At 34.8% G+C, this 27,476-nt stretch overlaps 6 protein-coding genes and 1 long non-coding RNA gene across 10 annotated transcripts; 3 read left to right on the top strand and 4 right to left on the bottom strand.

Annotated features, from left to right (window-relative positions):
* Positions 1–1,578: 1,578 nt before the first annotated feature.
* LOC108837178 (uncharacterized) lies at positions 1,579–4,415 on the bottom strand. 3 transcript variants are annotated; one of them, XM_056987812.1, is made up of 6 exons: positions 3,645–4,415; positions 2,911–3,122; positions 2,607–2,835; positions 2,446–2,531; positions 2,269–2,366; positions 1,579–2,188 (listed from the first exon to the last, which is right to left on the bottom strand). In XM_056987812.1, the coding sequence occupies exons 1-6, from the start codon at positions 4,035–4,037 to the stop codon at positions 1,974–1,976; spliced, it is 1,233 nt and encodes a 410-aa protein (XP_056843792.1). In that variant the 5' UTR covers positions 4,038–4,415; the 3' UTR covers positions 1,579–1,973. The 3 variants fall into 3 exon arrangements, with proteins under 3 accessions (XP_056843792.1, XP_056843790.1, XP_056843791.1); XM_056987810.1 differs by having other exon boundaries at positions 1,579–2,194; positions 3,645–4,408; XM_056987811.1 differs by having other exon boundaries at positions 1,579–2,194; positions 2,911–3,119; positions 3,645–4,407.
* Positions 4,416–5,063: 648 nt separating this feature from the next.
* Positions 5,064–7,653, bottom strand: LOC108812543 (probable polygalacturonase). Its single transcript, XM_018584829.2, has 6 exons — positions 7,439–7,653; positions 6,878–7,189; positions 6,680–6,800; positions 6,413–6,587; positions 6,252–6,322; positions 5,064–5,940 (listed from the first exon to the last, which is right to left on the bottom strand). The coding sequence occupies exons 1-6, from the start codon at positions 7,442–7,444 to the stop codon at positions 5,288–5,290; spliced, it is 1,338 nt and encodes a 445-aa protein (XP_018440331.2). The 5' UTR covers positions 7,445–7,653; the 3' UTR covers positions 5,064–5,287.
* A 1,613-nt stretch (positions 7,654–9,266) lies between these two features.
* LOC108812545 (protein PXR1) lies at positions 9,267–10,580 on the bottom strand. Of its 2 annotated transcripts, XM_018584832.2 has the most exons (3): positions 10,445–10,580; positions 9,844–10,290; positions 9,267–9,598 (listed from the first exon to the last, which is right to left on the bottom strand). In XM_018584832.2, the coding sequence occupies exons 2-3, from the start codon at positions 10,267–10,269 to the stop codon at positions 9,428–9,430; spliced, it is 597 nt and encodes a 198-aa protein (XP_018440334.1). In that variant the 5' UTR covers positions 10,270–10,290; positions 10,445–10,580; the 3' UTR covers positions 9,267–9,427. The 2 variants fall into 2 exon arrangements, with proteins under 2 accessions (XP_018440334.1, XP_056845347.1); XM_056989367.1 differs by having other exon boundaries at positions 9,844–10,519.
* Positions 10,581–15,292: 4,712 nt separating this feature from the next.
* Positions 15,293–17,600, top strand: LOC108812541 (probable pectinesterase/pectinesterase inhibitor 58). Its single transcript, XM_018584828.2, has 3 exons — positions 15,293–16,129; positions 16,278–16,649; positions 16,812–17,600. The coding sequence occupies exons 1-3, from the start codon at positions 15,478–15,480 to the stop codon at positions 17,501–17,503; spliced, it is 1,716 nt and encodes a 571-aa protein (XP_018440330.1). The 5' UTR covers positions 15,293–15,477; the 3' UTR covers positions 17,504–17,600.
* Positions 17,601–18,978: 1,378 nt separating this feature from the next.
* On the top strand, positions 18,979–20,509 carry LOC108810367 (uncharacterized). Its single transcript, XR_001943057.2, has 5 exons — positions 18,979–19,150; positions 19,237–19,481; positions 19,683–19,851; positions 19,955–20,108; positions 20,194–20,509. It is a non-coding gene; the product is annotated as an uncharacterized LOC108810367 (long non-coding RNA).
* A 212-nt stretch (positions 20,510–20,721) lies between these two features.
* On the top strand, positions 20,722–21,693 carry LOC108809523 (uncharacterized). The gene is made up of 2 exons (XM_018581662.2): positions 20,722–20,970; positions 21,050–21,693. The coding sequence occupies exons 1-2, from the start codon at positions 20,905–20,907 to the stop codon at positions 21,509–21,511; spliced, it is 528 nt and encodes a 175-aa protein (XP_018437164.1). The 5' UTR covers positions 20,722–20,904; the 3' UTR covers positions 21,512–21,693.
* Positions 21,694–22,482: 789 nt separating this feature from the next.
* On the bottom strand, positions 22,483–27,445 carry LOC108810507 (protein GAMETE EXPRESSED 2). The gene is made up of 15 exons (XM_056989496.1): positions 26,962–27,445; positions 26,466–26,804; positions 26,015–26,341; positions 25,691–25,932; positions 25,468–25,609; positions 25,092–25,400; positions 24,901–25,025; positions 24,596–24,813; positions 24,302–24,529; positions 23,976–24,205; positions 23,503–23,741; positions 23,277–23,433; positions 23,037–23,185; positions 22,858–22,946; positions 22,483–22,748 (listed from the first exon to the last, which is right to left on the bottom strand). Exons 1-15 carry the CDS (start codon positions 27,356–27,358, stop codon positions 22,664–22,666), a joined length of 3,276 nt encoding a protein of 1,091 aa, XP_056845476.1. The 5' UTR covers positions 27,359–27,445; the 3' UTR covers positions 22,483–22,663.
* Between the last annotated feature and the right edge of the window lie 31 nt (positions 27,446–27,476).

Raw genomic sequence — 27,476 nt, 5'->3', positions numbered from 1 at the left:
TATTTATTATTAACTTTTTAGTTATTTTTATTAATATTTTTAGAAAATAATTTAATTTTTAATATATTTATTTAATTTTCTAAAATTTTAATTTATTGTTTTGATTTTTTTTTCATTTTTGTAAATTTTATTAGAATTTTTCGATTTTTATTTATTTTTTGGATTTTTATTTATTTATTTTGTTTATTTTATTAATTAAATAATTATTTTTAAAAAATTACCTGCTGAACCGGTCAATTTTTTTGATTTGAAAGTTTTTTATGATACAAATGTCACTTTGAAGGTTAAAAGTGTTAGTGAAAAAACTTCAAGGTTTAAAGTGTTAGTAAGTGACACTTTGAGGGTTTTTTATGCGATTTTCCCTATTTAGAATGACTGTATTTTAATAGAGCAGATGGTTTGATGGCTATAATATAATTGATTTAGATCATCTATGTACGATTTTTAAATGCAAAAGTCACTTGTTAATGAGAAAGATGTTAATATTAGTTTAGTTTGCTAGGTCCTAATTAGATGGTCTATGGTCTAGCTATGACTTTTCTATAATAGATACTAAACTCTGCGAATGTGCGGATATATTTTTTATTTTATAAATTTTTAATTTTGATATTATCATAACAATTTAAATATATTATTTATATCTTAGTGTTATGTACTCCCTCCTTTTTAATGAAGTTTTAAGAAGTTTTGATATTTCAAAATAGATGATGTTTTCATCTTTTAATGTGATTTTTTACTTTATAAAAAATATGTAACCAATGATATTATATAGTATATTTTGTAATTGGTTAAATTGTTTTAAATTATATTTTAATCTTACCTTTAAAAATAAAAAACATTTTTTTTAATAATTGTGCATAACCTAAAACTTCAACTATTTTGGAACAGGAGTATTATACAACTTTTAATTCTTATTGTTTAGGTTTCTTGTTACATTATTAATCTAGATATATATATATATATTATATTTTTTATTAATTGTTATTACATTTCAAATTTTCATAGTTTGAATCAATCGAATAAAAACATTATTCAATATATGATTTTTGAAAATATATAGCTGTAGAAATAAAATGTTAACATATGTTAATAACTTTATTTGTATAAAATTATGACATGGTTGACAAATTTGAACCCGTTTTAATGATAGATAATAATTTATTTAAATGAAAGTATTTTTTGAAATAAATAGGTTAATTTACCAATTTAATATAATTTTCATATTTAATTTATATAATACTTCTGTTTAATAGAGAAGAATTTATAAAAATAGAAATCTTTTACTTTTTTTGTTTATAGTAAAATTTAATTAATATAAATTTATAATAATATTATATTATTTAATTACGAAATTAGTTATTGTATTATTTAATAAAAATATTTAGAAGGGTTAGTAGGATTTTGTTAGATATTTTCTCAATAGATTTTGTTATAAATAAAAATAAATTCAAATTTACAAACTAAATTGATTATTATTAATATTTTTATTATTATTGATTATTATGTAATAATGAAATGGACCTAAGATAGATAAAAATTGTACTTCTCTTTTAGTAGAGAAGATTTAAAATGACTCAGGATATCAAAGTACTTTTTTTACTATATCGGATTGGTCAAAGCCAAAAACCTTTTACAAATTGATATATAAGCCAAGCTGTGTTTCAGTTCAGCAATCAAATTGTATCACAAAAAGTTTTGCATCTCAACATTACAAATATCTCACTCCTAGCAAATTTCATCACTAAATGTGGAAAAAAGCAGAAGAAAAGGGGAAAGCTTAGGCTACAATTCACAAAGCATCTTCTGGTAATGAAACAAGCAAGACTCTTAAATCGCCTGAAAAACACGCAAAGAGTCTTTTACCCAGTACTTGATTATACTTTTTTGGTGTAAGCAGAGAGTTTATAATGCGAAGTAGAGTAGCAGATAAAGGGGTCTCTGAATCAGACCAGAGCCAAAGCATCGTTTCACTTTCACCTCGTTTGTGGTGGTGGGATGTTAGAGGTGAAGAATTTGTAGTCTGGATGATTGACTTGCAGACGCTTAAGCCATTTGTCTGCCGCTTGTTGCAAAGAAGATATCTTTTGGCACTCTTGAGCTCTGCTTTGGTTCCACACAGATAGTTTAAGCTTATAAGATGCGAGTCCAAAAGTAGGCAACGGCAGCTTAACGGATGGCTCCAAGGCACCTGCTTCTAAAACATTGGCAAGAAGACAGTGTAAGAAATCTAACTAGGTTGTAACAATCAAGACAAGTAGGGTTACTTACTTAGAGGAGGAGGTGGTGTTGAGAGAGAGTGGAAAGTTAGAAAGCAGGCATCAAGGTTTTGTAGCGTTGCACCAACCGGTATTCTGTATATTGGATACCTACACATCACCATTTCAGGTCCATACACATACATTCCAAACCTAACGATCTCAAAGAGAGGGTTCACAGGAAACATACCATGACACAGAGACCCAACTCGATGGAGAAAGGTCGCAGCTCCGGTATGTCATTAGCTCAGGAAACCTTGAAGCCAGATCCAATACCTGTTGTATGATAAACTTTGTTAAAATGTGAAAAAATTCAAAAAAAAAAAAAAAAGGAAGTAGTTGTCTTGTTACTTTGTTAGCGAGAGGTTCACGGCCAAAGGGAGGTTCATACTCCAAGTACTCAAAAAGTAACCGTCCTTGAGGATTGCTGGTCTCAGTCTCTCCAGATTGATCTCCCAGACTAACTCTATTCAGTTCGCTGACACTCAAGTCCACCAACTCACCACTCTCCAGAGTCTTACCATTATTAGGCAACTTATCAAGCCTACTGCTGCTTCCTTCACTATCTTCAGCTGTATTTCTGTTACAAAAGACAAATAATCAGAACTGTGTTACAAGTAAACAACATCATCGGTACAATGAAACACTAACTAACCTGGCTTTCTTTGACGGGTCTACTACATACAACTGAATGCCAGATAAGTAAGGCACATAATACTGTATAGTGGAGTCGCTTCCATCCATATGGAGAGGAACACCAGCACCGTACGCACTCCACTCCGCAAACGACTCCCACAGATCCTCAAGGACAAAATATGTATGGCTCTCCGGCGATTCACCAGTTTTAAGTTCCCTCTTGCTCCTCTGCTAAAACACAAGTGGCAGCAATTAGCAATGCTCAAGTTCAAATCTCTTATGAACTTCGTTAGATCAACAATATATAAAAAAAAAGGTTTTAAAAGCAAATGAAGTAGCTATTCAGGGAAGCGTTTCCACTGATATTAAGACAAAACACTATGATCTATATGTTTAAAAGCAGCAGAAAAACTACATTTCTAAATAACTTTTACTACCAGAACTCAAATCACTTATGACATCCGTTAAGACAAAACACAATCTCTCTCTGGTCCGATAAGTAACAAATGACATTTCTAACTTTTTTACTACCAGAACTCAAATCACTTACTACCTTCGTTAAGACAAAACACACAATCTCTCTCTGGTCCGATAAGTAACAAATGACATTTCTAACTTTTTTACCACCAGAACTCAAATCACTTACGACCTTCGATAAGACAAAACACACAATCTCTCTCTGGTCCGGTACGTAACAAATGACATTTCTAACATAGTCTACCAGATTAATTCTGAAAAAAATCATCTTCTTACCGTGGGAAGACACCGAGCAGGGACGACGGGAGTGGTGTGCTCCAAGAACCGATCCAAGTTCGACCCTTCTCTCCGAACCTGAACCCGACCCGACCCGGATGATCCAGACGAGCCGACGGATACTTCAGACCCGCCGCCCGAAACGACCCGATTCCTGTTCTTCCCCTGACTTTTCCTGGTCCGAGTCGTCGTCGGCGGCGGCGGCAACGAGGCCTTAGGCTCCTTATCCACTTCTCCTTCTCCTCCTTCTTGTCCATCTCGTTGCTGCTTCTCCCTCAACTGCTGCTGCAATTGCGCCTCTTGCTGCATCCTCCGCATCGCCGGCGGGTTGTAAAACCGGTTCTCTCCGCGGATCGCTGTTCGCGCGATTGATACTCCTCCGGAACTCGACATTTGTGCTGGTTTCAAAAATCGATTCGCTCCCAAAAGAAAACACAAAAAAAAAGAAGAAGAAGCAAAAATCGAGTAAAAATTAATTCTTTCTCCGGTAATAAAAATACAAGAAGAGGATAGTAGATATGGTTCTTAGGGGGGGGTTGTGTCTTGTCTGCTTGAGTTCAAAGTCTAGGGTTTTAGAGAGATTGGGAGGAAGATTGAAGGATTGGGGAATTTCGATTTATATTTTATTTTAGGATTTATTTTATCATGTACGAAAAGAAAATAGAGAAGATGGGGGGGGATTTAATTTCAATTTCTAGTGGCATACACTCAATTAGTAATATTATTTTTGTTTAATAAAAAGAAAAAATTTAGGTGAGACAGTAGATTAAAAATAAATATTACAGATGTGAAGAAAAGAGGAAGATGGTGGTGACTGGTGGGTGGGGGAAGTGAAGGGTTGTGTCTATTGACGAAGCCGCTCCTTCACTATTGGGCCTCCAAGCAGCTCTTCGTTATTTGGTCGAGCTTTATATTAACAGGCTGACATATTTATTGGGCTAATAAGCTACTTTTCAATATTGGGCTGAGCTTCCTTAACAATGTACAAAGCATTGTTTGTTTGTTTGTTTGTTTGCTTGCTAATTGTAAGGAGTTCATAATATATTCAATCTTGGAGTGATATGTCATAAATATGATAAATTCGTTGTTATTTAAAATGAATTTTGATTTAAAAATAAATAAATACAGTATTATAAAATTAATTATTTTAGAATGTATCTCATTTTGTTGTTACTTTAAATAGGTTGAGTGATTAATACTTATAAACTAAAATATAAAAATTTGAGTTACATGATTTTAAATGAAATTATAAACTATTCTATATAATAGATTTTAATTTTGTTGTTCATCCAAAATGGTTTAAGAACTCATTTAAAACCATTTTTTTCTATTTTTTTGGTCAAAAAACCAAAATTTTCTAAATTCTAAATATATACATCCCAAAGCAGAAATCTGAAAGAACAAAGAAAAAGAAACAGATGACTGAAAGATATTTTCTTAAGCCATATGAAGAATATCCACTGAACAAAACTTTTTTCGGTTACACATGAATGAACAAATGAACCTGTACAAGATATATAAATCTCACAAGCTGCAAATAACATCAACAATGGGGTTTATTTTTAGGATAAAGAAAAAGAATCTGACCTTTTTGCTAACTTAAACAAAACAAATATGAATCATGGAGACATGAGTTCTGATTCTCACAAGGCCACAGCTCTGCCGTATGAACTCTCCAAACTCTTCAGCTCAAAGCACGGTTCAGGAACCACTGATTCTGAAGAACCCTCCACATACAAGCATTGCCAAGAATCATCATCATCATCAGGAGAATCCGAGCTCATCGACAGAGAGATATTCGATAGCAAAACCGAAGTGAAAGGAGACTCTTTAGTTCCAAAGAACTCTCCTGCAACGCTTATGTTCTCTCCAACAATGTCATGTAACCTGATGTGACTCACCAGCGGGTAAGCATTCGCATCGAAACCCGAATCCGGGTGAGTTCCAAAGCTACCATTTGCTAGAAGCGCAGTACCAACATTGACCATGTTGATGTTTGAAACATCAATCTCTTTCATGTAACCCCCTCTTCCTTTTGTTGTTCTAAAGGCAACTCCGGATAACGAGTTGTGTATGTGAGCATCGCGGACCACGACATCAGATATGCCACCAGACATTTCACTGCCAAAGGAAATGGAGGCACCAGAAGCTGCCTTGAGGTAAACGTTTTGTATCTGGACATTTGCAGTAGGTCTTGCATACGATATACCGTATTCGTCCCAACCACTTTTTAAAGAAATGGCATCATAACCCATGCTGATGCTAGATTCTTGAATGCAAACATTATCAGAAGAGTCTGAAAGAAGAAAAAAACAAAAACATAAAACCAGATTTAAGGTTCTAATTCTTTCATCATATTGTTTCATGTTCCAGCTTCTGCATACGTTATAGCAATGTTCAAGAAATCGTTAGGCGGCAATTAGACGCTTTATAGGGGATTATTGAATGCCTATACCGATTTTTAAAAATTGTTTTTCTAGGTACGATTTACCGATTAGGCGCCGCCTAAACCGATATTTAGAACACTGCATTATAGTATAAGGTACAAAAGCAAACAAACAAGTGAAGCCATAACATTTACATTAGGGAGATAACATAAGCACTAACCAGGGACAATGCCGACGGTATAAGGAGATTCCGGAGAAGTATTAGCTGTTACTTTATGAATGTACACACGGCTGCACAATGTTAGTGACCAGAGTCAAGATTCTACTAAACCAAAAGGAGCTACAATGATAAGAAAAGGAGTTTTCAGACACTATCTTTACCTACAATAAACCGAGTGGATAGTATAAGCAGGAGCATTCAAGAAGGTAAGGTTTGAGACAATGACATTCTCAGAAGAGACGAACTCGACGAGATGCGGTCTACTGTACTTCAGAGAACGAGAGTTAAACCGATCCCACCAAAGTAGGCCTTGTCCATCTATAGTACCGTTATCACCTATTGAACATATAGAACACATACCGGTTCAGTTATTATCTAGCGGTTAACAAAACAAAAACGAAATGAAAGGATCAAAATCATGTTTGAACCTGTCACTACTACATCATGTAGCTCATAGCCGTTTATCAAACTCATGTATCTCTTCCCTGGTAGATCAATGCCTCGTCCATATGATGGTAACGGATCCACGACTTGCCAATGCGATGGATCCTACACACAGTTTTTGTTTGAGGTTAAAGCAACAGACTCTAATTCAAACCATCACACACACACACACACATACAAACCTGGGAGGCGAGTATGACGGCGTCTTTCTCGAAGAAGAGAGTGAGGTGACTGGTGAGATTGAAACTTCCGGTGAGCCACCGTCCGGGAGGAACATAGAGCTGAGCGCCGCCTTTATCGGCGAAAGACTTGAGATAGAAGACAGCGTTCTGAAACGCGATCGTGTTCAACGTCTTCCCATCTCCTACAGCACCGAACTCCAGAATCGAGACACTGTGCGGTCTCGTGCTGGGTCTCCGACCGAGATCGCATACGTTTCCGGCGCCGTGACTCTTAACCAGACAGCTCAATGCCAGCAGCAAAACTAATGCCACCTACCAAAAAAACATACAAAAGGAGATAATATCAGATCCAAGAAAGTAATGATTTTTCCAACGGATCCAGCGAAATGACGGAGACCCAGAAACCGAGAAAGCAAAACGATTGATGGGTTCGAATTATAATTAAGTTCCAACTAAAAAAGTTCCAATCTTTACGAAACCAACTAATCTCGGACAAGACAGGGGAGGAAGTACAAAGAGACTTAACAAACTAAAAACATAGTAATAAGAACACGTACTTACTGGCATCTTTTATTTGTAACGAAACAGAAAGCTGTCTGAAAACGAAACTGAGAGAAAGCTGTCCGAAAAGAGAAGAACTTTTCGCGCCAAATGCAACCCGATAGTGAAGAAAGAAGGAGAAGAGAGGAGGAGGAGAAGAGTTATTGACCACAGAGAAGGAGAAGTTTTTTCTTTTTGTTTTGATTGAAAAGAAGAGCATAAATGATAGTGGACAAAGACGAGCTATTATTACTTTTATAGAATAAAATAATTTTGTACAAAGAATAAATAAGCAAGTAAGGTAGGAAAATATTTAACGCCGGAATGACAGCCTATTTTATGCGAATATACATTATTTGGGATAAAATAATAATAAAAATTAGAAATTGAGTAATTTTTAATTAACGCTATTAATTTTATAATTAATTTCCACTAATTAGCAGTTAATAAATACATGTTAGTGTACTAGCAGGTTTAAGAATAATCGTAACGTATTGTCACCGACAGATCTTCTTCACACACCGGGGAGATCGAAAGGGAGAGAACGACATTTTGTTCTTCTCTTCTTACAAAAAAAAAACGAAATGAAGAAGAAGAAAAAAAGGACAAAACTGGTTGTCTGAAAATGATATTCTGTGTTTTTATTTGGAGAGTGCATGTGTCTGGTTCCTTTTTGTTGTGATTATTTCCTTTTTTTTTAATAATGTTTTGATCTTTCAAGTGTTTTGGTTTTATTATGTCTTTTTCATTGTTTAGTCGCGGTCAGTGGTGCGTACTGTTATTGTTTACATGTCTAGTTCGTCGGTCCACATTGATAGATTCATATAATCATTTCTATCTGGTTATCAAAATTTTAACGTGGTAAAAAACTTATTAATGGTATAGTGTTATTGGTGCTTTGCAGGCTTGCAGCAAACTACTAGTAATGCACAAATTGGTTAAGCTCTTTTGTCAGACTCAAGTGTTTCAGTTCTAAAACAAAGTTATGATGAAAATATGATTTAAATTTTGAAATTTAAAAAATTATACTGAAAATAAATAAAACATTGAGAATTAAAAATGAGTAAAAATTTGAAATATATAGAAAGAGATGTGCACTAAATGAGAAGAGAATAATAACAAGAAAGGAAAGAGTGGTGTGGGTGGGGAAGAAGCATTGGGGGAGAGACTCAAAAGCCATGCATGTGGCTGAATGGTACCATGTGGCCCTACTTCTATGGCTATTCTAATTTGCCAGCCTGTCATTTTGTGTGTGTGTGTTTCCTGTAATGATTTCATTTCAATCAAAGTTATTCATTCATTCGTATGATAGTTCAGTTTTGTTTTTATGTTCTTTTATTTATTTTTTACGTCAGATGGTTCTATTTTGTTTCTTGATAGCTATGTTACTGAGAACATGGAATTATACATAGGACAGAGATGAATAATTGAATGTATAAATAACTCAATGTACATCCCAAATTCTAATAAAGAATTGGAATAAAAACGGCTTTTGGGATAAACTCAAACATTTGAAGTGCTTTCATGTATAATATAGACCATTTGTACCGGATACTTGGTAGTACTTTATCTTTATACATGAAAACGGGGAGAAAGAGCTTATGGCATCAATGATAGTAATCTATGAACACATGTAGACTGTTTTTCTGCACGGAAAAAGAACTCACAATTTGAGTAATCTCGTGGTAAATATTATCACTACTTATATAGCATAAGCAACTACAAACATACGATGCAACGAATACCAGAGAGAGAGAGAGTGACTATACACCACTCAAATGATTTGAAGATACTCAGAGAGAGCCAGAGTCTCTCCTCTGCTTGATCTCCAACAATTAAGCACAAGTGATAACACAAAAGAAAAGTTATTATTAGCGATAACTACGACACAAAAAAACCATAAACAAGATCGGTCACAAGACCACCAACACTCATTATATGCTTATTGCAAAATTATTAAAAAAAATTGCTTCTTTAAACAAATATTCAGAAGAGAGGGGCTTGATTGATTTAGAGAGTGGTGGACTCAACCAAGGCTTCTGTAATCTTCTTCTCCAGCTCCTTTGGTTCGATCCACAACGAACTTTGCTCATGCAATAGCTTCTTTTTATCTCTCTTCTTCTCTTCCCTTTTTAATCCCGTCATTCTCCAGAACTCCAGCTTTTCCTCTCTCTCTTTCATCTGAAAATTTTCAAACACAGAAACTAGTCTATAACTCACGCGTTTCTTGAATAACAAGCACCTAGACCGTTACTATTACATGATTTAATAGCACATAACTAGCCGTTACCATCATTTAATTTTAATTTTAATTTTAATTTTAATTTTAATTTTAATTTCAAGAACCATCTAAACAGACATGATCAAAGATCCCAACTACACATAAGTCTCTCTCTATCTTATGCAAAGAAAGAGACAAAACGTACCAGGGTTCTCCTGAACTCCTCCTCGAAGACCTTCCTCTCCTCAGCCCTAACCTTAGCCGCCTCGGCTTTCAAACGCCTCCTCTCCTCGTTAGCAGCACGCTCAGCGACCATCCTCGCCTCGTCCTTGCGCTGCTTCTCCACCCTGAGCATCTCGATCTCGTGGACGTAGTCTTTACGGTACAGGCTCACTTTCTCCGCGTAGTCTCTCCTCAGCGGCGCGAGCATCCTATCGGCGTCTCTGGGATCTTTGGGCGGCTCCCAGCTGTCGATGTAGCTCTCCGGCTCGAGGAAACTGTGCGTCTCGTGGTGGTACCTGTGGTGAGTTGCTGCTTCGGAGGAGAAGGACTTGAGAGAGGTAATGATGATGGAGGAGGCGTGGTTCTCGCTCTGCCTGGCGATGCGGCTTAGTTTATTGCAGAAAGGCATTTTAACAAACTGATTCTGATTCTAAAAAACAAAGAAGGAAGGAAGGAAGATTCAATAAGTTTAATCTAATACACATGGCGCAAATCTAACAATTAGGGATTTTACTAATTAGGATTCGTGGATGATATTGAGTAATGATGATTCGATATGTTTCTGAGAAATGAAGAAAGTTTACATGGGAGGATTGATTCGATCGATGTCAGGGAGTTTGAGAGAGAGTGAGAGCTGCGCAGCAGCGAGAGCAACATAACGGCGGTGAGAGGGTCAAAAGAAAAAGAAAAAGAAAAAGAAAAAGAAAACATTTGAACAGAGGCTTTCCCTTAAATTGGATTAAAAAAAAGATAATTACAAGCCCAACTAGAGCTTAGTTTGTTTATGTGAAACCCATAATAAGAGCCCAATTTGTACTTAAAAACATTTTCTAATCAATACCATTAAAAATGGATCATTCCTATATTATACCTTAATTAATGAAATATTAAAATTTTCCAAAAATATTCTTAAATATATGACTAACTAAAAAAAATTATTACTGGCATTATTGTCTTTCGATTTTGTGGGCATATTTCAACATTTAGATGGACTTGCTAACTAATTAAATGAGTTATATTTTTATATAATCAATTTCATATCCCATAAACTTTTTAATATCAATACCATAAACTAAGGTCTGCAATAGTTTTAATAAGTTGATATTAGAGATTAAAAATTTATAACTACACGAGGATAAAACTTAATCAAAAATATTATTGGCCACTTTATACGTTTAGCAATATTTTATATAAATTATAAATTTTTAAAATTATATAATAATCCAAGTAAGAATTTCGGATAAAACTATTGTTTAACTTATTTACAAACATAAAACGGTTGTGTGACGCATTTTAAATTTCGTCACACTGTACACACTATAATAAACCCGCATAATTGAAATTTGATCATATCACAATTTATATAATTAAAACGAAGAATTATAGATCTTTATATTGAAAAACAACAAAAAAATATCTGCCCTTGAAAGGGCGGGTCAAAATCTAGTATGTGATTATTATTCCTAATCGTCTTCATTAATAAAATGTTCACTAAATAAAAATGAGTTAAATTTTTCATTATCTAAGTTAAATTTAAGTTAATTTTTTTTTCTGTTTCATTATCTAAGTTATTTTTTTTTCTGTTTCATAAACCAAAATACTATACCATTAACAAATTCCTATGAAAGAGAAATTTGGTATAAATTTTTTGATCATCATGTATTCAAGAAAGGTTTTGTTATTATCTAACACTGAATCCAACTGAAAACACACATTTAAGAGAAAACTTAAGATTTTAATAATTTCTCCAATGATGTTAAGAATGCACAAATTTTAGCCGGAAACTTGTTTGCGATTGTACAAGTGATTGTCTGAAAATTTAAATCAATGAGATTCTTTATGTTTAACTATTTGTTGTGTTAGTCAAACAGGAAACATTGATTTCTTATTCGTGATCTCATTCCTCCGGTTTTTTGCCAAAGAAAATAATCATATTTTTCACAAATCAATCTCATTGATCTGCGGAGATCATCACAATAGTACAGACAGCTGCTGCGTTTGCGCTTTTTAAAGTGATTAATGAATGAATATATCTAACGTTTAGGTGAATTATCTATTTCTCTAACTTTTGTGTTGGTTTGCTTAATTTTTTTTTAATTTTGATCTATGAATATTACTCTAGAAATAATTGCAATATAGGTAAAAAAACTCATCTTTGGACTCAATAGTCAACACGAGAGATGAGTTTGTCTAATTTTCTAAAATCTTAACTACATTTAATGTTAATGTTTTCATATTTTTCTTCATGTATATCAAATGGGTGGACTTAATTTTGATCTATCTAATTTCATTGGATGTGGATATGATATGATAGTGTAATTTTGTTTTATATTCTTTTATTTTAGGTCAGATAGTTCAATTCTTTTTTATAGAAATGTTACTGAAAACATGATATTGTATATGGAACAAGGATGCATAGATGAATATATAATCTCTTTCTTATTAAAAGGGAAGCAATTTGGAATTGTAACCTTAATTTAGTATATTATTTACTTCATTGCCATTATGGAGATGTGTCACTTTCTCATGCATCCTCACAAGACTTTTATAACTATCCTTTTTAACTAGATTAATTACAATCAGTGCCATTGGTCCAACTTATTTTTAAACTATTTGTATTCATAACATAAAACAAAAGTAAACTATTGAATGTTATAATATACATTGTCTGGATCCGTCCGCTGATAAATATAATGTTTTGAATAAATTATAATTTACCAAATAAAACTGGTTTTGAACTATCCCTTATATATCGACATTCACATTATAATATGATATTTTACTAATAACTTTAGTGTTTCTTTGGTTGAACAAAAAATATCTTTAGCGCTTGTTAAGTTTACAAGACATCATTGACCAAAAAGAATAGCTTAGAAGAGATCAGTTTAATATTTCTTATTAACATATGGTTCAGAATAACATATCATCAAACCATTGTAGTACTAATACAATTTTAAACATATGGTCTATTTGTATTTATACAAAGACAAAACTAAATAAATTATTTGATTTTCTTTAAATATTTAAAACTAATACAACTTTATTATATGTGGTGGGTCCATTTTAATAATATGTACTTTATGTAATGTAATCAAAACGAACAAATATTATTATAACTAATATGTTCAGTAAAACATAAGTTTACATCATATGAAAAAAAAACTTAACTGAAATATTTTTGAAAAACTAAATATATTTTAAATTTTATTTGTGAAAAATCTGGTTGTATGGATAATAAATACCCCATCACAACGTTAATCTATATTAGTGCAAAATAAAATTAAAATTATATTTAGTGCTGAACTAAAATGATATGACTAAAAAAATTAGTTTTAGTCCATCATTTTGGCACCTGTATATTAATTATGAACCTGTTTAATTATTCCACCAGTTATTACAACTAACTTTCAAAATAATTTGTTTGTTATATATCATAAAATAAACATTAGTTAAATAAACATTCTTTAAGTTTTCTCATCATGCGCAAGGCGCAAGTCTCCATCTAGTATCTCAAGTACATCGCAAATTCTAATACAGAAGTGGGATCTCTGGATTTGGTTCGAACTTAACATTTGAAACCATTAGTTATAGAATCAATGACTAGTAATCGATAAACACATTCAATCTGTTTTCTGCATGGAAAATGCAATCACAAATTGAGTAATCATAGTAAAAAAAATATATATCTTATTAAAACAGAAACATTCTGTTGGAGCTAACATTTATTTTGTAAGTTTTTAAATTAAATACACCTTTATATTTTATAGTTAAACCTACATTATATCACTAATGTTACTTTCTTTATACTACTATCCATGTTTCCAAACAATATACTTATTTCTTTATACTATTATAATGTTTCCAAACAATATATTTTTTATACTACTATCAATGTTTCCAGACAATACAATAATTAATCTTAGTTATTTTATATCTATCATTTTCTCTTTAAAATTTTGTAGAAACGTCATAATTTCATAAATTACAAAATAATAAACTTTAAAATTTGGATTATAAGATTACATATCGGTCATCCATCAGTCATCCATCAGTTCAATCGATTAGTCTCGAGGTTTAGTGATTTTTTTAATATGAATATTTTAAAAACCAAAATTGAATTGTCAGATCTCCGGATTAACGGATATAATCACAATCGGGTTAAATTTAAAAATATTGATTTAAATGCAAAAATATTTTAAATACACATTTTAAAAAAATTACCAAAATATTTGTTAAGTTATTAGTGAAATTTTTTATCGTAAAATATTCCGCGCTTCCAAAGCGCGGGTCAAATTCTAGTTATTATTTAAATAGCATAAGACTGTGATCAATGGGATCTCTTAAGTTGAAATTCTTAGTGTAATATACGTCTAAGAGATATAAAAGACTTATCTTAGCCGAAAAATGTCAAATCATGCTCTCAGAACTCTAAATGGGTTTTCCCCATTAATCATGCTCTAAACAAGTACAATACAATGCAGCAAGAACAACAATAAGAGAGAGCGTGTGTAAATCAGTTTAGTCATTAACATATACACCAGGTGCACAATAAAGTAAATAATGATAACATTTACACCACTCAGAGAAATGTTCCAATTAATATCCTCTTAGTGAGACAGAGTCTCTCTTTCGCTGATCACGAACCATTGCGAAAAATTCAGAAGAATGTGAAGCTGATCTAGAAAGATGGGATTCCTAGTGCGTGTGTAAGCATCTTTATAAGTGATAACAATAAAAGTTCTTATTAATGATTAGCTAACCTCAAGTGCCCAAAACCATAAACAAGATTGGTCACAAGACCACCAGTACTCATTGTGTGCTTAATGCAAAAAGGGCTTTTTTCTCTATTTTAAGAAGCAAAGACTCGTCTCCAACAAAATTACTAATTAATGCCAGCATAAACTTGTTTGCAGTTTTGGCAGCAAAAACAAGGTTGGACAATACGAGAGCCACACAGATTTCACTCTTCCTGTCCTTTACTGAGTTGGAACCACTGTCTTTGATCCCAAGTTTACTATAGTCTCTTTAGGAGCGGATATGATTATATATATTTTTCATACTCTGACAAGGAAAAATATTAACAGTACATGGTTGGACTCTATATGCTTCAATCTCTGTTGCTTTTATGTTCATGTTATCTTGAATAAAGAAGCTATTATCGGCTTTTGATTCCATGAGCGGCTTATTCTGAACTTGCTTTTCTTGCTATCAATATCAAAAATACTTCTGGTTGCTATTTAAGATCTAATAATAGTTACTATTTCTAGTGTTGAAGACACAAATTAAATAGGTCAACCTTAATATATTAGTGGCCCAGGAGCTGGAGCCCTGACTTGTCCTAGAAAAATGTATCCCTAAAAACAGAAACCCCAATAATAGCACTTGTTATCTCCATTATATAAACTCCATCCCACAACTTCCATAATACACAAACAGTAAAATAAAAAGAAAAACAGAGTCAGAAGGGGCTTAAGCCATCCTTACAAGCCTCTCCTACTCTGTTTTTTTTTCTTGTATTTTTACAGTTTACAATAAAACATTAACTTAAAAAAAATAGAACTAAATTACCTTCTTTAATTTCTTGAAATTGTGAAGTTTGATAAAAAAAGAAGAAAAAATGGGCTTCGATAAAGGAAACAAGAAGAAGAAATGCATCATCGCTGGGGTTATCACGGCTTTGCTCGTTATCATGGTAGTCTCCGTGGCCGTCATAACGAACCAACATGCCCGTACTTGTAATCACAAAAAAGCCGACGCGAATATTAAAATGACCAGCAAGGCAGTCGAGGCGGTTTGTGCACCTACTGACTTCAAAGAAACATGTGTCAACAGCTTCATGAAAGCTTCTCCTAACGCCACCGAGCCTCTCGATCTCATCAAGCTGAGCTTCAACATCACCATTCAATCCATCAAGGATGGTATCAAGAAATCCTCTGTAGAGCTCAAAGCCAAGGCAGATGATGAGACCAAAGGGTCTCTGGAGTTGTGTGAGACGGTTATGAATGACGCTATAGATGATCTGACCAAGTGTTTTGATAACTTTGCTGGCTTTTCAGTTGATCAGATTGAGAAATTCGTCGATGATCTTCGTGTCTGGCTCAGTGGGTCCATTTCGTATCAACAGACATGCATGGATGCTTTTGAGGAAGTTAAGTCAACCCTTGCAGAAGACATGAAAAACATCTTCAAACCATCCAAAGAACTCACCAGTAACAGTCTTGCAATGATTACCAGTATGTCCAGCATGTTTGGAAAGTCCAACATCACAGGTAGTTTCATATTTCACTTTTACACTTCAAATATATGTCTAGTTCGCACACAAGTTATATTATTTCATTTTATAAAATTTATTTTGATGAGAAACTCTTTAAAAAGCTCAACCATTAACGCTAACGCTCTAACATTTTGGATAAGCAGAAGCGACCGGGGATCTTGGAAACAACTCCAGAAAGCTTTTGTCGGCTGAAGACGGTATCCCAAGCTGGGTAGGACCAGACTCTCGACGGCTCATGGCAGCACCACTAGGAGGTGTGAAACCTAATGTGGTGGTGGCGAAAGACGGAAGTGGTCAGTACAAAAGCATAAACGAGGCCTTGAAAGCTGTGCCTAACAACAACAAAGTGCCATTCGTTATCTACATCAAGGAAGGTGTCTACAAGGAGAAAGTCATTGTTACAAAACAAATGTTTTACGTCACTTTCATCGGAGATGGACCCACCAAAACTAAGATCACCGGTAATCTCAACTTTGCTATCGGCAAGGTCAGGACATACCTCACATCCTCTCTCAGTGAGTACAATCCTTAACCCTAACTCCCACATATATTTTTTTTCTAACTCCCACATTTAATTAAACCATAAAACATAGTGAACAGTTTCCACAAAAACATGTTTAACATATAATGGTCATGTGGTAGTCAAATGTTTAACATTCATACCATATTTTCTGTAGCGGTCGAGGGTGACAACTTCTTGGCCAAGAACATCGGGATTGAGAACACCGCCGGTCCCCAAGGAGGACAAGCTGTAGCCCTAAGAGTCTCTGCCGACCAAGTAGTTATCTTCAACTGTCAAATCGATGGTTACCAAGACACACTCTACGCCCATGCCCATCGTCAATTCTACCGTGACTCCACCATCTCAGGAACCGTCGACTTCATCTTCGGCGACTCAGTCACCGTTTTCCAAAACTGCATCATCGTGGTGAGAAAACCCATGGGAGGCCAAGGTTGCATGGTTACCGCACAGGGACGTAGCGACAAGCGTGAGCCCACCGCTATCGTGCTCCACAACTGCCGTATCATCGGAGAACCGGCGTATATTCCGGTGAAACACATAAACAAAGCGTATCTCGGAAGGCCGTGGAAGGAGTTTGCAAGGACCATAGTGATGAGAACGACCATAACCGATGTTATTGATCCAGCGGGATGGTCTGCATGGAACGGTGATTTCGCGCTCAAAACGCTTTTCTACGCTGAGTATGAGAACAGTGGGCCTGGGTCGAACAAAGCCCAACGTGTTAAGTGGCCTGGTATTCAGAGGATTACTCGTCCTCAGGCTCTTGGATTTGCTCCTGCAAGATTTCTGGGTGGTCGCTCGTGGATTCCACAAACTGGTGTGCCTTATCTGCCCAATCTGCAATAGTTTTCACAATTCATTAATTTTTTCATTCTTTTTTAAAGTCTTAAATTGTTTTGGAAGGTGAATATTCATTTAATTATAAAAACATTTTTTTCTGTGATTAACAGTTTCTCATATCTTTAAACTAACAACAGTATAGTATTATTCAATTTCGCTGATCTTTTTCTCTTAGGACCTGTTAGTACATACCTCTGGATACCATTTTGATGAACGCCAAATATAAAGTACTATAAACATTCACATATATTCAAGAACACATAAAGTACTGAAGTTGTTATACACACGCTTGTGGCGTGAACTCTTTCTCGCCCTTTTTCTCTAGACCATCTCTAATGTATTTCCCTATTTTTATCTCTAAAATAGAGGATCTCTAAAATAGAGATGTATTTCTCTCCAAGGTATTCCTCTATTTTTATCTCTAAAAAGGAATATTCTCAAAAGATTTTATTTTTATTTTACAATAAGTACCTTTTATTTTTGAAAGTTGCAAATCAACCCTATTCAATTTTAATTTTATAAGATTTTCATACAGTTTTAACTTTGTTTAAACAAAAGTTTCACTAAAAAGATTGTTAGGTAAATCAAAAGTGTCATTTTATGTTTATAAAAACTGTATTTTCTTATAAAAATAATTGTTTTTGATATAATTATAAAAATTTAAAAATTAAAGGACTGTTTTGAAATAAAAAAAGTATGTCTCTATAACAGAGGAATGCTATTTTCACCTCTATAAATAGAGGAAAAAATAGCATTTCTCTATTATTATGTAGGTGGATATAGCAATGAGTTGAAGCACTTTTTACTCTATTATAGCATTTGGAGGTAAATATAGCAATGAGTTGGAGATGCTCTAAATGTTATCCATATAATGTTTTTAGCCAGAATTCAATATGTAATATTTGAAAAAAATTGTAGATATAAAGAATACTCCCTCCGTTTTTTTAAGATCCATATTCTAGGAAAAAAAATTGTTTAAAAAAATACATTTTTTACTTTTTCAATGTATTATTTAATGAACATCTGTTAACTTCAAGAAAATTAATTGTGTTTATTAGATTTTTATTGGTTAAAAGTTATGGAAAAATTGTTATTCACAAAAATCAATGCATTTTTAATGTGATTTCTTAATATATGTGAAAAGTCTAGAATATGTATCTTTAAAAAACAGAGGGAGTACTTTATAATATCTAGTTTTTTTTTTTGAAAAAAAACTACTTTTTTGAAAATGAAAACTAGTTTTTTGAAAATGAAAATTCGTATACTCGTATTAAATAACTCCTCGTTGGGTGGTGAATTATTTGATAGAAAAAGCCATATGCTGTTTGTGACTAATAAATGGAGCAGAATAATGAATGATAGATAAGACCATCTGCAACGCAGACTCGTGAGAAGTCCTTAGCGGCTATTCCTAGGTTTAACTGATTATAATATTAATATTAAAACTAACATAGGTAAGGACCAGTCCGTAAATAAGGATTTGAAAGACTTGATCCTTAGAACACGTGGCATGTTGTTATTGGGGAGAGTATTGGTAAAGGCTTCTATCCATCGAAGATCGAAGATCGATTTGGGAGAAAAAGCGTTCGGTATAGACTTCCATCCATCGAAGAATCTTGTAGCTGCTGGTCTCATCGATGGACACTTGCATCTGTAAACTCCAAAGCCTTTCTCTCTCAATTCCACAAACAAGCACCACTCATGTAAAACCTCGTACTCTGTTTTTTTTTTGGTTGCAGATACCGTTACGGAGTCTTGCAGAGCTGTTCGGTTCATTGATGATGGCCAAATTTTGTCCCTTTAGCACTGATTTGAGCTCATGTCCGAGCAATTGTAGTTGTTGGATTTACATTTTATTCTTTGTCATGGGTTTATGGATGGTTGTTAACCCTATAAACAGAAACTTTTGAATTGCAGATTGATCTCATAATTAACTGATGGGTTCCAAAATCGTCTTTCGATCCCTCACCGAGTTATTCCCACAGTTAAAAAAGCTTTTTCCTTTACATTCTTATTTCGATATATCTTATTTAGGTTCAGTATAAGATTATGTATATTATACTATAATGATAGATCAAGTAATCTCACGTCGTCCTCGTAGATGATTATTGTTTATCTTTTTGGTGTCTGTTTTCAAAACCAATTTTTAATGTGACTAACTAAAGGCTTACGTTATACGATGCAGATTGATGCAAGGATTCTAAAAGCTGTAGCTATTGAGCACCCTAAAGATGCTGATGTTGCTGCAGCTATTGTTATCTCTGAGATTGTTCCCAAGTTTTACCCTGATTTGGCTGATGATCCTTCTTCCCAACCTGACAACAAGACACCAGTGAAGGTCCCAGACAACAAAGGTACTTGTACGTTTTTTTTTTGATCAAATGGTACTTGTACGTTTGAAAGACTTTTTTCTATTACCATTCTATATGCTGATGAAAATGTCTGTTGTAAATGCAGTAGGACATGATATGGCAATTAGTGCGTCCTCTTTTCAGTAACAAGGGATCAGTTGTCAAAAGTGATTCCGAATGGCGATGTTGATGTTCAGAGCAAAGCTCCGCGTGATTACAGAAGAATCAGTAGAAGTTGATGATACCAAGAGTTACGTTAGGTAAGCACAAAGAAAGTTACTGGGATTTTCTTATCTTTTTCTTTAGTCAAATCTGCTAAATTGTTGTATCTTTTTAATTATGCAGAGTTACACCCACGCCAACTCTTCCACATTGTCACGTTTGCGAGCTTATTGGCTTTGCATCATCACAAAACTTCTTAAAAGCCATCCTTCTTGATTTAAGGTTACAAGTAACTGTTGCGGCTGAAGATTAGTCTGTTGCATATTGTATAGTTTTTGCTCTGAGTCATTCTTCTCGAAGATTAGTCTGTTGCATATTGTATAGTTTCTGCTCTGAGTCATTCTTCTCGCAAGTTTTTGCTCTTAGACTTGTGTGCATACAATATAATAAAGTTTAAATTCCTAAGGACTCTATCTTGAGTTACACCATTGAACATGCATTTTAGAGTAAACTTCTTAACTATTCAAAAATCAAAATAGAAATATATTCTATTGCTAAGGACTCCAATGGTGGGTAACACCATTGGAGATGCTCTAAGAAGGGCCCAGGAGAATTCCTTGGTACTATTAAATGTTGAGATACTCAAAACAAAAACACAAAAATATAAGAAACCATTTTAAGTTTCTTTTTTATATATAAAGATCATGTAATAAGAAAATAGTCATACTACAAAACACTAGTAAAGTTATGTAAAGTTGGAAAGTAACTAGGGATGTAATAATAACCGAATAAGAAGGTGGAAAGAGACAAGAAGATAGTGAAAGAAAAACATTGAATCAAAGCAAAAAGCTATTTTCTCTCTCGAACCCCTAAAAGCTATTCACGCAAGAAGACATGGCTTCGCACACTTCCCCGATTTTTAGTGACTATGGTTTCGATCCCCAAATCGACTACTTCCAGGTTCTTTTCTTCTTCTTCTTCCTTCTTGATTCTCTGATTTCAAATTCAAGTTGTTTTAATCTGTCGGGCATGTTATAAGGTCTTGGAAGAAGCGAGGAAGCACAAGAAAGAAACCTTGTCCATGTCATCCATCGACAGTGTCCATCAGTTCAAGCTCCAGAAACCTATCTCCAAGGACGACCTGATACGCACCGCTCTCCACAAGAAGGACAAGAAGAAGCACCGTTGGCTCTGGAAAAACGCTTTGCTCTTCTTTAACTGGCGGAAGTGGCGAAGACGCGGCGGCGGCGAGGGAGACGTTGAGTTCGACGTCCACGTGGCGAGGGCTAGGAGTTTTCGGGCTGCTTCTTCGATGTCTGGTCCGGTTTACGTGACGGAGAGCTTGAGCGGTTCGAGCACGCCGTACCGGGCGATAAGACCTCTTTCGTTGACGACGGTGACGCCAGTGGTTCCGTATCTGAGTCTACGGGAGCTTAGCATGGAGAGGCAGCAGAGGATCAGTGCCTCTTCTATGTCCGGTCCTCTTTACTTGGTCACGTGATATAGACGTCAATTTGCAGAGAGTATTATCTTTTTAGGAAAAAATGATCACGGGGATGGAAGAAAAAGAAAATATTTAATTCGATATATTTGGGGATGTATTGTGTGAGTTATTTTGATTTATAAAAAAAACTCTAAAATTTAGGAGAACGCCTATAGGCCCCCTATTAGTTTTTACTTTAAGTACGTCGTAATTTACAGTTTTGATATTTGACATAGAGTAGTTTTGAAGGATTTTAGGGACCTAAGACAAGTTTTAAGAAAAAACTTATTTACAACTATAATACACATAATTTTCTAAAACGATATGTCATCTTCACAAAATACACAAATCTAAAATTGTAAAAAAAAAAAAAATTTACTATAAAAAATTCTATAATTATTATAAAAAATAGATGAATTCAGAAGATGAATTAGTGAAACTCCAGTGAAAATGGTTTTTAAAATAAGTTTAAACTAGTAGATTAGAAATTATTTTAAATTTTGGGGTCTAAAATAAACTAATACTAATCAGGATCTTGAGTCGAATGTTTTTTTCGATACACTATAGGCACGCCTCTGTATATTACTCCCTCTGTTTTTTAAAGATCCATGTTCTAGGAAAAAAAATTGTGTTAAAAAGATACATTTTTTACTTTTCAATGTATTATTTAATGAAAATCTGTTAATTTCAAAAAAATTAATTGTGTTTATTAGATTTTAATTGGTTAAAGATTATGGAAAATTGTTATTCACAAAAATCAATGCATTTTTAATGTGATTTTTTAATATATGTGAAAAGTTTAGAATATGTATCTTTAAAAAACAGAGGGAGTATATCTATTGTATTAAAATAGAACTTTAAAAAAAAAGACACAGGTTATCAACTTTTCTTATCTATGTTAAATTTGGTAGCTAACCAAATAGGTAAAATATCAAATAAGAAAGGAACATAACAACAAAAGCATGAAGAAAAAAAAAGCCATGTTTGGTTAAAGGAACTTTACAATGGAATGTTTTGTGTTGATAACTGCTTACAAAAAAAAGGGAGATGTTAGAATAAACTTAAAATCATGATGACAGAGTTTATATATGGCTTTCTTGTTTATGCATATACTTTGCACCTTTTCATGAGATTTTATTTATAAAGTACTTGATTGTATGTAATCATCATCTAACTTTTAGCCTCTACCTCAAACGGAACAATGTTAATCTCTGGCAACTCCTTGTTCTGCTTGGCTGAAGTTTCGCCGACTTGCCTGTACCACCAAATGAACACATGAATACATACATGTTTTGATCAAAAAAAAAAAGAATACATACATGTATATTATTTGTATATAATTTATACACAGTTAAACGGGGTACCTATTTGGTGCATTGCGATTCCAGATACTCTCCAGGAAACGAGTAATCGTTCTTGTTGAAACATTTTTATTTAACAATTCAGCATTGTCCTGAACCAGAAGAGAGACATAGCTTGTGTTTATGTTTGGACACAACTGGCTTGTAAGAAAACACAAGAGAGAGATGAGTCTTTTAGTTACCACCGTTAGTTTCTGCGGATCCATGTGAACACTATGTTCGCTTCTTCTCTCGTGTACGAGAAGAAATGCGCATTTGCATGTGAAGAACAGAAGCAAACTAGCGAGAGAGAATACCACAAGAGACTCCACCACAATCACAGATCCTAGAACTGCGACCAAGTGATACAACAGGTATTTAAACCAAGTAAACCAAACCTAATCAAAAGTTCAAAACCACTCTTAAGTCATTCATACACGTACCGTGAGCTGCAAGGGAACTTAAGGGTCTCTTTCTAATAAGGTTTACACGAGCCTCCGCGTGTAGAGGCAGTGAAATTCTCTCAGTGCAATCAAGAAAGCAACCGTAGTTCCCCGTATCACTCATTTTCAAGGTCAAGATAGCCCCGTTTTCTCCTCCCTACATACAATAAAGATATTAAGAAACCAAGAAACATTCAAACTGAAAGACAGATGATTGACTTTTTACGTGATGGAGAAGATGTTCCATCAGGTCGTTACATTGCTTTATTGTTCCACGAAACCTGATCCCACTAGCTTTAACATTCACGTGTTTAGAAATAGCAGCGTATGTCTGAATTGGCTGCCACCTGAATATGTTTTTGAACTTTAGCTCTGTTGAGTTTATAAGCTCAGACGGTAAGTTTGTCCGCAGAGACCCATCAGTAACCTCAACGGAGAACGTTACTAAGAAATTAGATTCACCACCTGACAAGACATTTTTTACTCTCATCAGTCAAGGTAAGGCAAGTGAAAAATTCGATTCCCCACAACTTTTAAATTAATTTACATAAACATGAACCTCCAATTTGTAAAAAAAGAAATATATATATATATATTATTTATATTATAAAAATGTTTACTAAATTGCCTATAATTCCTAAAGATATCTGGCCGGTCTTAAAGTGATCAAGAGTGAAGTTGTGTTTGTTATAACATTACCAGGGAAACCAGCAAGATCTGGATCTCCAACTGAGAAGTTGAACCTGTCTGTTTCCTTGTGAAAGATAAGAGACTCTGTCCCATTACTCTCGAGCATTATATAGTTAGGTACATTAATGAACGGTGGATCATTGACAGGTTCAACAAACACAGGAACATCCAGTTGATTAATCCCATTCTTATTCCTTGTAGTAAGCCGAAGAGAATCAACACCAGCAAAATTCTCGTTCCTGAGGCCAAAGAAAACAAACAAAGTTCAAATTAGGAAGAAGTTTAAAACTTTCTTGTGATGCAAGCAAAGACTATCTATGATTCCATATATATACCCTAGATATTGTATTGAGTGAAGTGCAGGATTGATAACTCCTATTTGCCCTTCTAAGATCAAAAGCCTTCCATCTTCACCACCGTTTCTAACTGAGAGTCTTCCACTACCAGGCAGCCTAAACTGCATCAGCATTGGACACAGAATGACCAATCCTGAAAGTGCTTGTACCGTTACTGAAATGTTCTCCAGCTTGTCTGAGTAGCTTATCTCCAGACCAGAGAAGCCACTGTAATAATAATAAGATTACAATACCTGAAGTGGGGATTAAAGACAAAGAATGAAGAATACTTGCCCTGATCTAGGACTAATTAGATCTTCAGTTGCTTGCAATCCTCCAGAAAAGGATACAAACTGAGGAGGAGCAGTGAGGATGATGATGTAAACTGTAGCTATGCCTAAGTCTCCGTTGATATCGACTATTGTATAGAGAAATGAGTCGTTCCCGGAGAAGTCCTTGATCGGTGTGTATCTAAGAAGGTTCCCATCTCTAAGAAGAGAACCATGAACTGGCTAATAACATCCGGACAGCAACAGTCTAAGTCAAAAGACAGAGATTGTAACACTATCTGAAAAAGAAAACATAGAAGAGATGCTCACTTGTGAAAAACCAACAATGCTGGCATTGTCACCAGCAAAGTAGTCGTTTTCCAGAGGATAGAAAGAGATGGACTCATCTTCCCACACGTTGATTGCATCATCGTAGGCCTTTGGGAAGTATCCACCTAAGTAGTCATGGGAGAGAATCTCAAAGACATATGAAAGATGTAAATGTTAAGTAAAGGACTTACTGCTGTACACATTGACGTCAAAGGGGCAAGGTTGGATGTGTTGATCGCCAAAGGATACACACATTCGGTAAGTGCCAACATCCATGGCTAGATAGCTACCAGTATACGTCCCATCAGTGTTATCAACAAACTTCCATGTAGTGAAACTTGATGTGTTAGCTGAAGTGATCTCAAGCTTTAACCGAGATGGCTGTGAAGGCACAGGATTGTTGAAAACGTCCACTAGTAAGACCACAATATTGTTCTTGATTTCCTTTGGCGCTTTTGCATTGAATTGCGTCACACTACTTGCTGCCACATTAACTTCACCTAAGAAAAAGAAGAGATTGTGCTGATCACAAAACAAGAAGTGTCTAGCAATGGATCCTGATCATACCTGGTTTTACTTTTTTGATGAAAGGTTGGCCTCCATTGAGAACTATGTTTCCAGAGGATATAAATATCTTATAAACTCCACTCTGTTTTGGGGTATAAGATACGTCAAAGATACTCGCCTGAGTGAGTAGGTTACCAGAAGCCTGTGTAAGAAAGAAACCTCCTTAAGTCATCAGGTTTAATGGAGTTATGTACAAGCACATAATGCAAATAAAACTTCTTACTTCTATGCCATGTTTCTCATACAATACTTTGGTACCATTGAGGGTCTCTCTTGGCTTGATGGTTGGCAAAACATCCGAGGAATCAACCTCATGGATGATTCGAACCTGAAGTATATTCACTTGGACTGATGAGGGATAACCATAAGCATCTTTTAAGTATATAGAGAAGCTAAGAGACTCTCCAGCAACAGAAGCATTGAGCCCTGAACCATTCACAATACTTCTTGATCCATCACAATAACCTGCCAAGAAAAAGAAATGAGAGGGAAGTAACATGTACCAAAGCTGATATACCATGGAGAAATGTTTTGGCAAAACACTGACTTATATAGACTGTATACTCATATGGCATACTAGAGATGCTTTTATTGTGCTCCATGTCAGAAAGAGTGAGAAAGAAGTTTCCTGGCTCGGACAAGGTGAAAGACATCAACTGTATCCCTGGATCCACATACTTAAACTGGAAATCTGCTACCGGTATGGACAAACCAGTCTCTTTCCCCACCACATCAGCATCAAACTCGTAGAATCCAGAAACAAGGTTTCCAAACCGATCTCTCTGGTGTAACAGAATCTCCATTTTGGAAAATATCTGCCATGTGTTCAGCTCTGACTTCCATATGCTCACGCAGTTGGAAACATCCAGAGGCCCTGCTCAAAAATAAACAAGTATGAAAATACATATATATAAACATAGGCCCCTAAATTTAACTAAAATTCTTACTAAATTATTTAAGGAACTAAAAGGTATATGGAACAAGACTCAATAACACACCTGAGTTAACCTCGAGAGGTAGAGGAACACCATTCAGGGTTTGGCTTTCTTTCTCCACGAGCAGTGAGAATTTTCCAGCGGTGACAAGAACAAACTCGATGGAAATATAACCAGACTCCATCCACCTGATGTGCGTTGTATTGAAAATGGTAGCGAACGAACCGTTTTCATCGAGAAGAGACAAGGAAAACCCTTGCAGATCCATTTCCTTTCCAGAAAATGAAATGTTGTTTCCGAATGCATCCATTGGAAGAATCAAGATCGATGCATTCATCCCAGCTTCAAACACGTTGTTTAGACCCATCCATGAAACAGCACAGACAGATGGGTGCATTAATCCTACACAAACAAGTAAACACAATACTAATCAGAAGCAGAACAGCATGAGTAACATCATAAGTACCCAGATAGAGCAAAAATAATTAATTAATAATATTACAATCCAAAATATTAATCATGTAACATGGTTGGTGAAACTTAATTCAAGAAACCGAACCTGGTTCAACATCAAAATGTAACGACGAATCCAGGACTTTGAAGAGTTCGTCGTCTATCACGATGTTGAAAACCCCAACCATGATGGGAGTAAAATAAATCTTCCACGTGTTAACATCATCACCAAGATCCAGCGAAACACCAGAGATGTACGTACTGTTCCCAGTTTTGCCGTTGACAGTAAGTGTAGGCTTAAACGCTCCCTGTCCTAACGAAGCATTCCCATTGGCTTCGAAGTTTCCAAGAACTTTGATCGAGATTACAGCGACTTCTCCAGATTTAAACTTGTTCTTATCATCCGACCAACTGAAAGAAAATTTCGGGAGGGAAGATTCATCTACGCTCAAGGATGGAGTGAGTAAGAAGAGAGTCAAGAGAGAAGCGACTTTGATCGCCATTGTTGAGAGAGAGGCGGTGACGGTTGAGGAAGAAGGCGCCAACTGCTACTGTACTGTGTTTAACCATTTGATCGGTGGAGGGATTAAATCACGTGTCATTTGCGCAATATCAACCGTT

Source organism: Raphanus sativus, chromosome 6 (assembly GCF_000801105.2).
Source record: "Raphanus sativus cultivar WK10039 chromosome 6, ASM80110v3, whole genome shotgun sequence".
NCBI lineage: Eukaryota > Viridiplantae > Streptophyta > Magnoliopsida > Brassicales > Brassicaceae > Raphanus > Raphanus sativus.
Note: the sequence above shows the minus strand (reverse complement) of the source record. Positions and strands in the feature narration are given on the sequence as shown.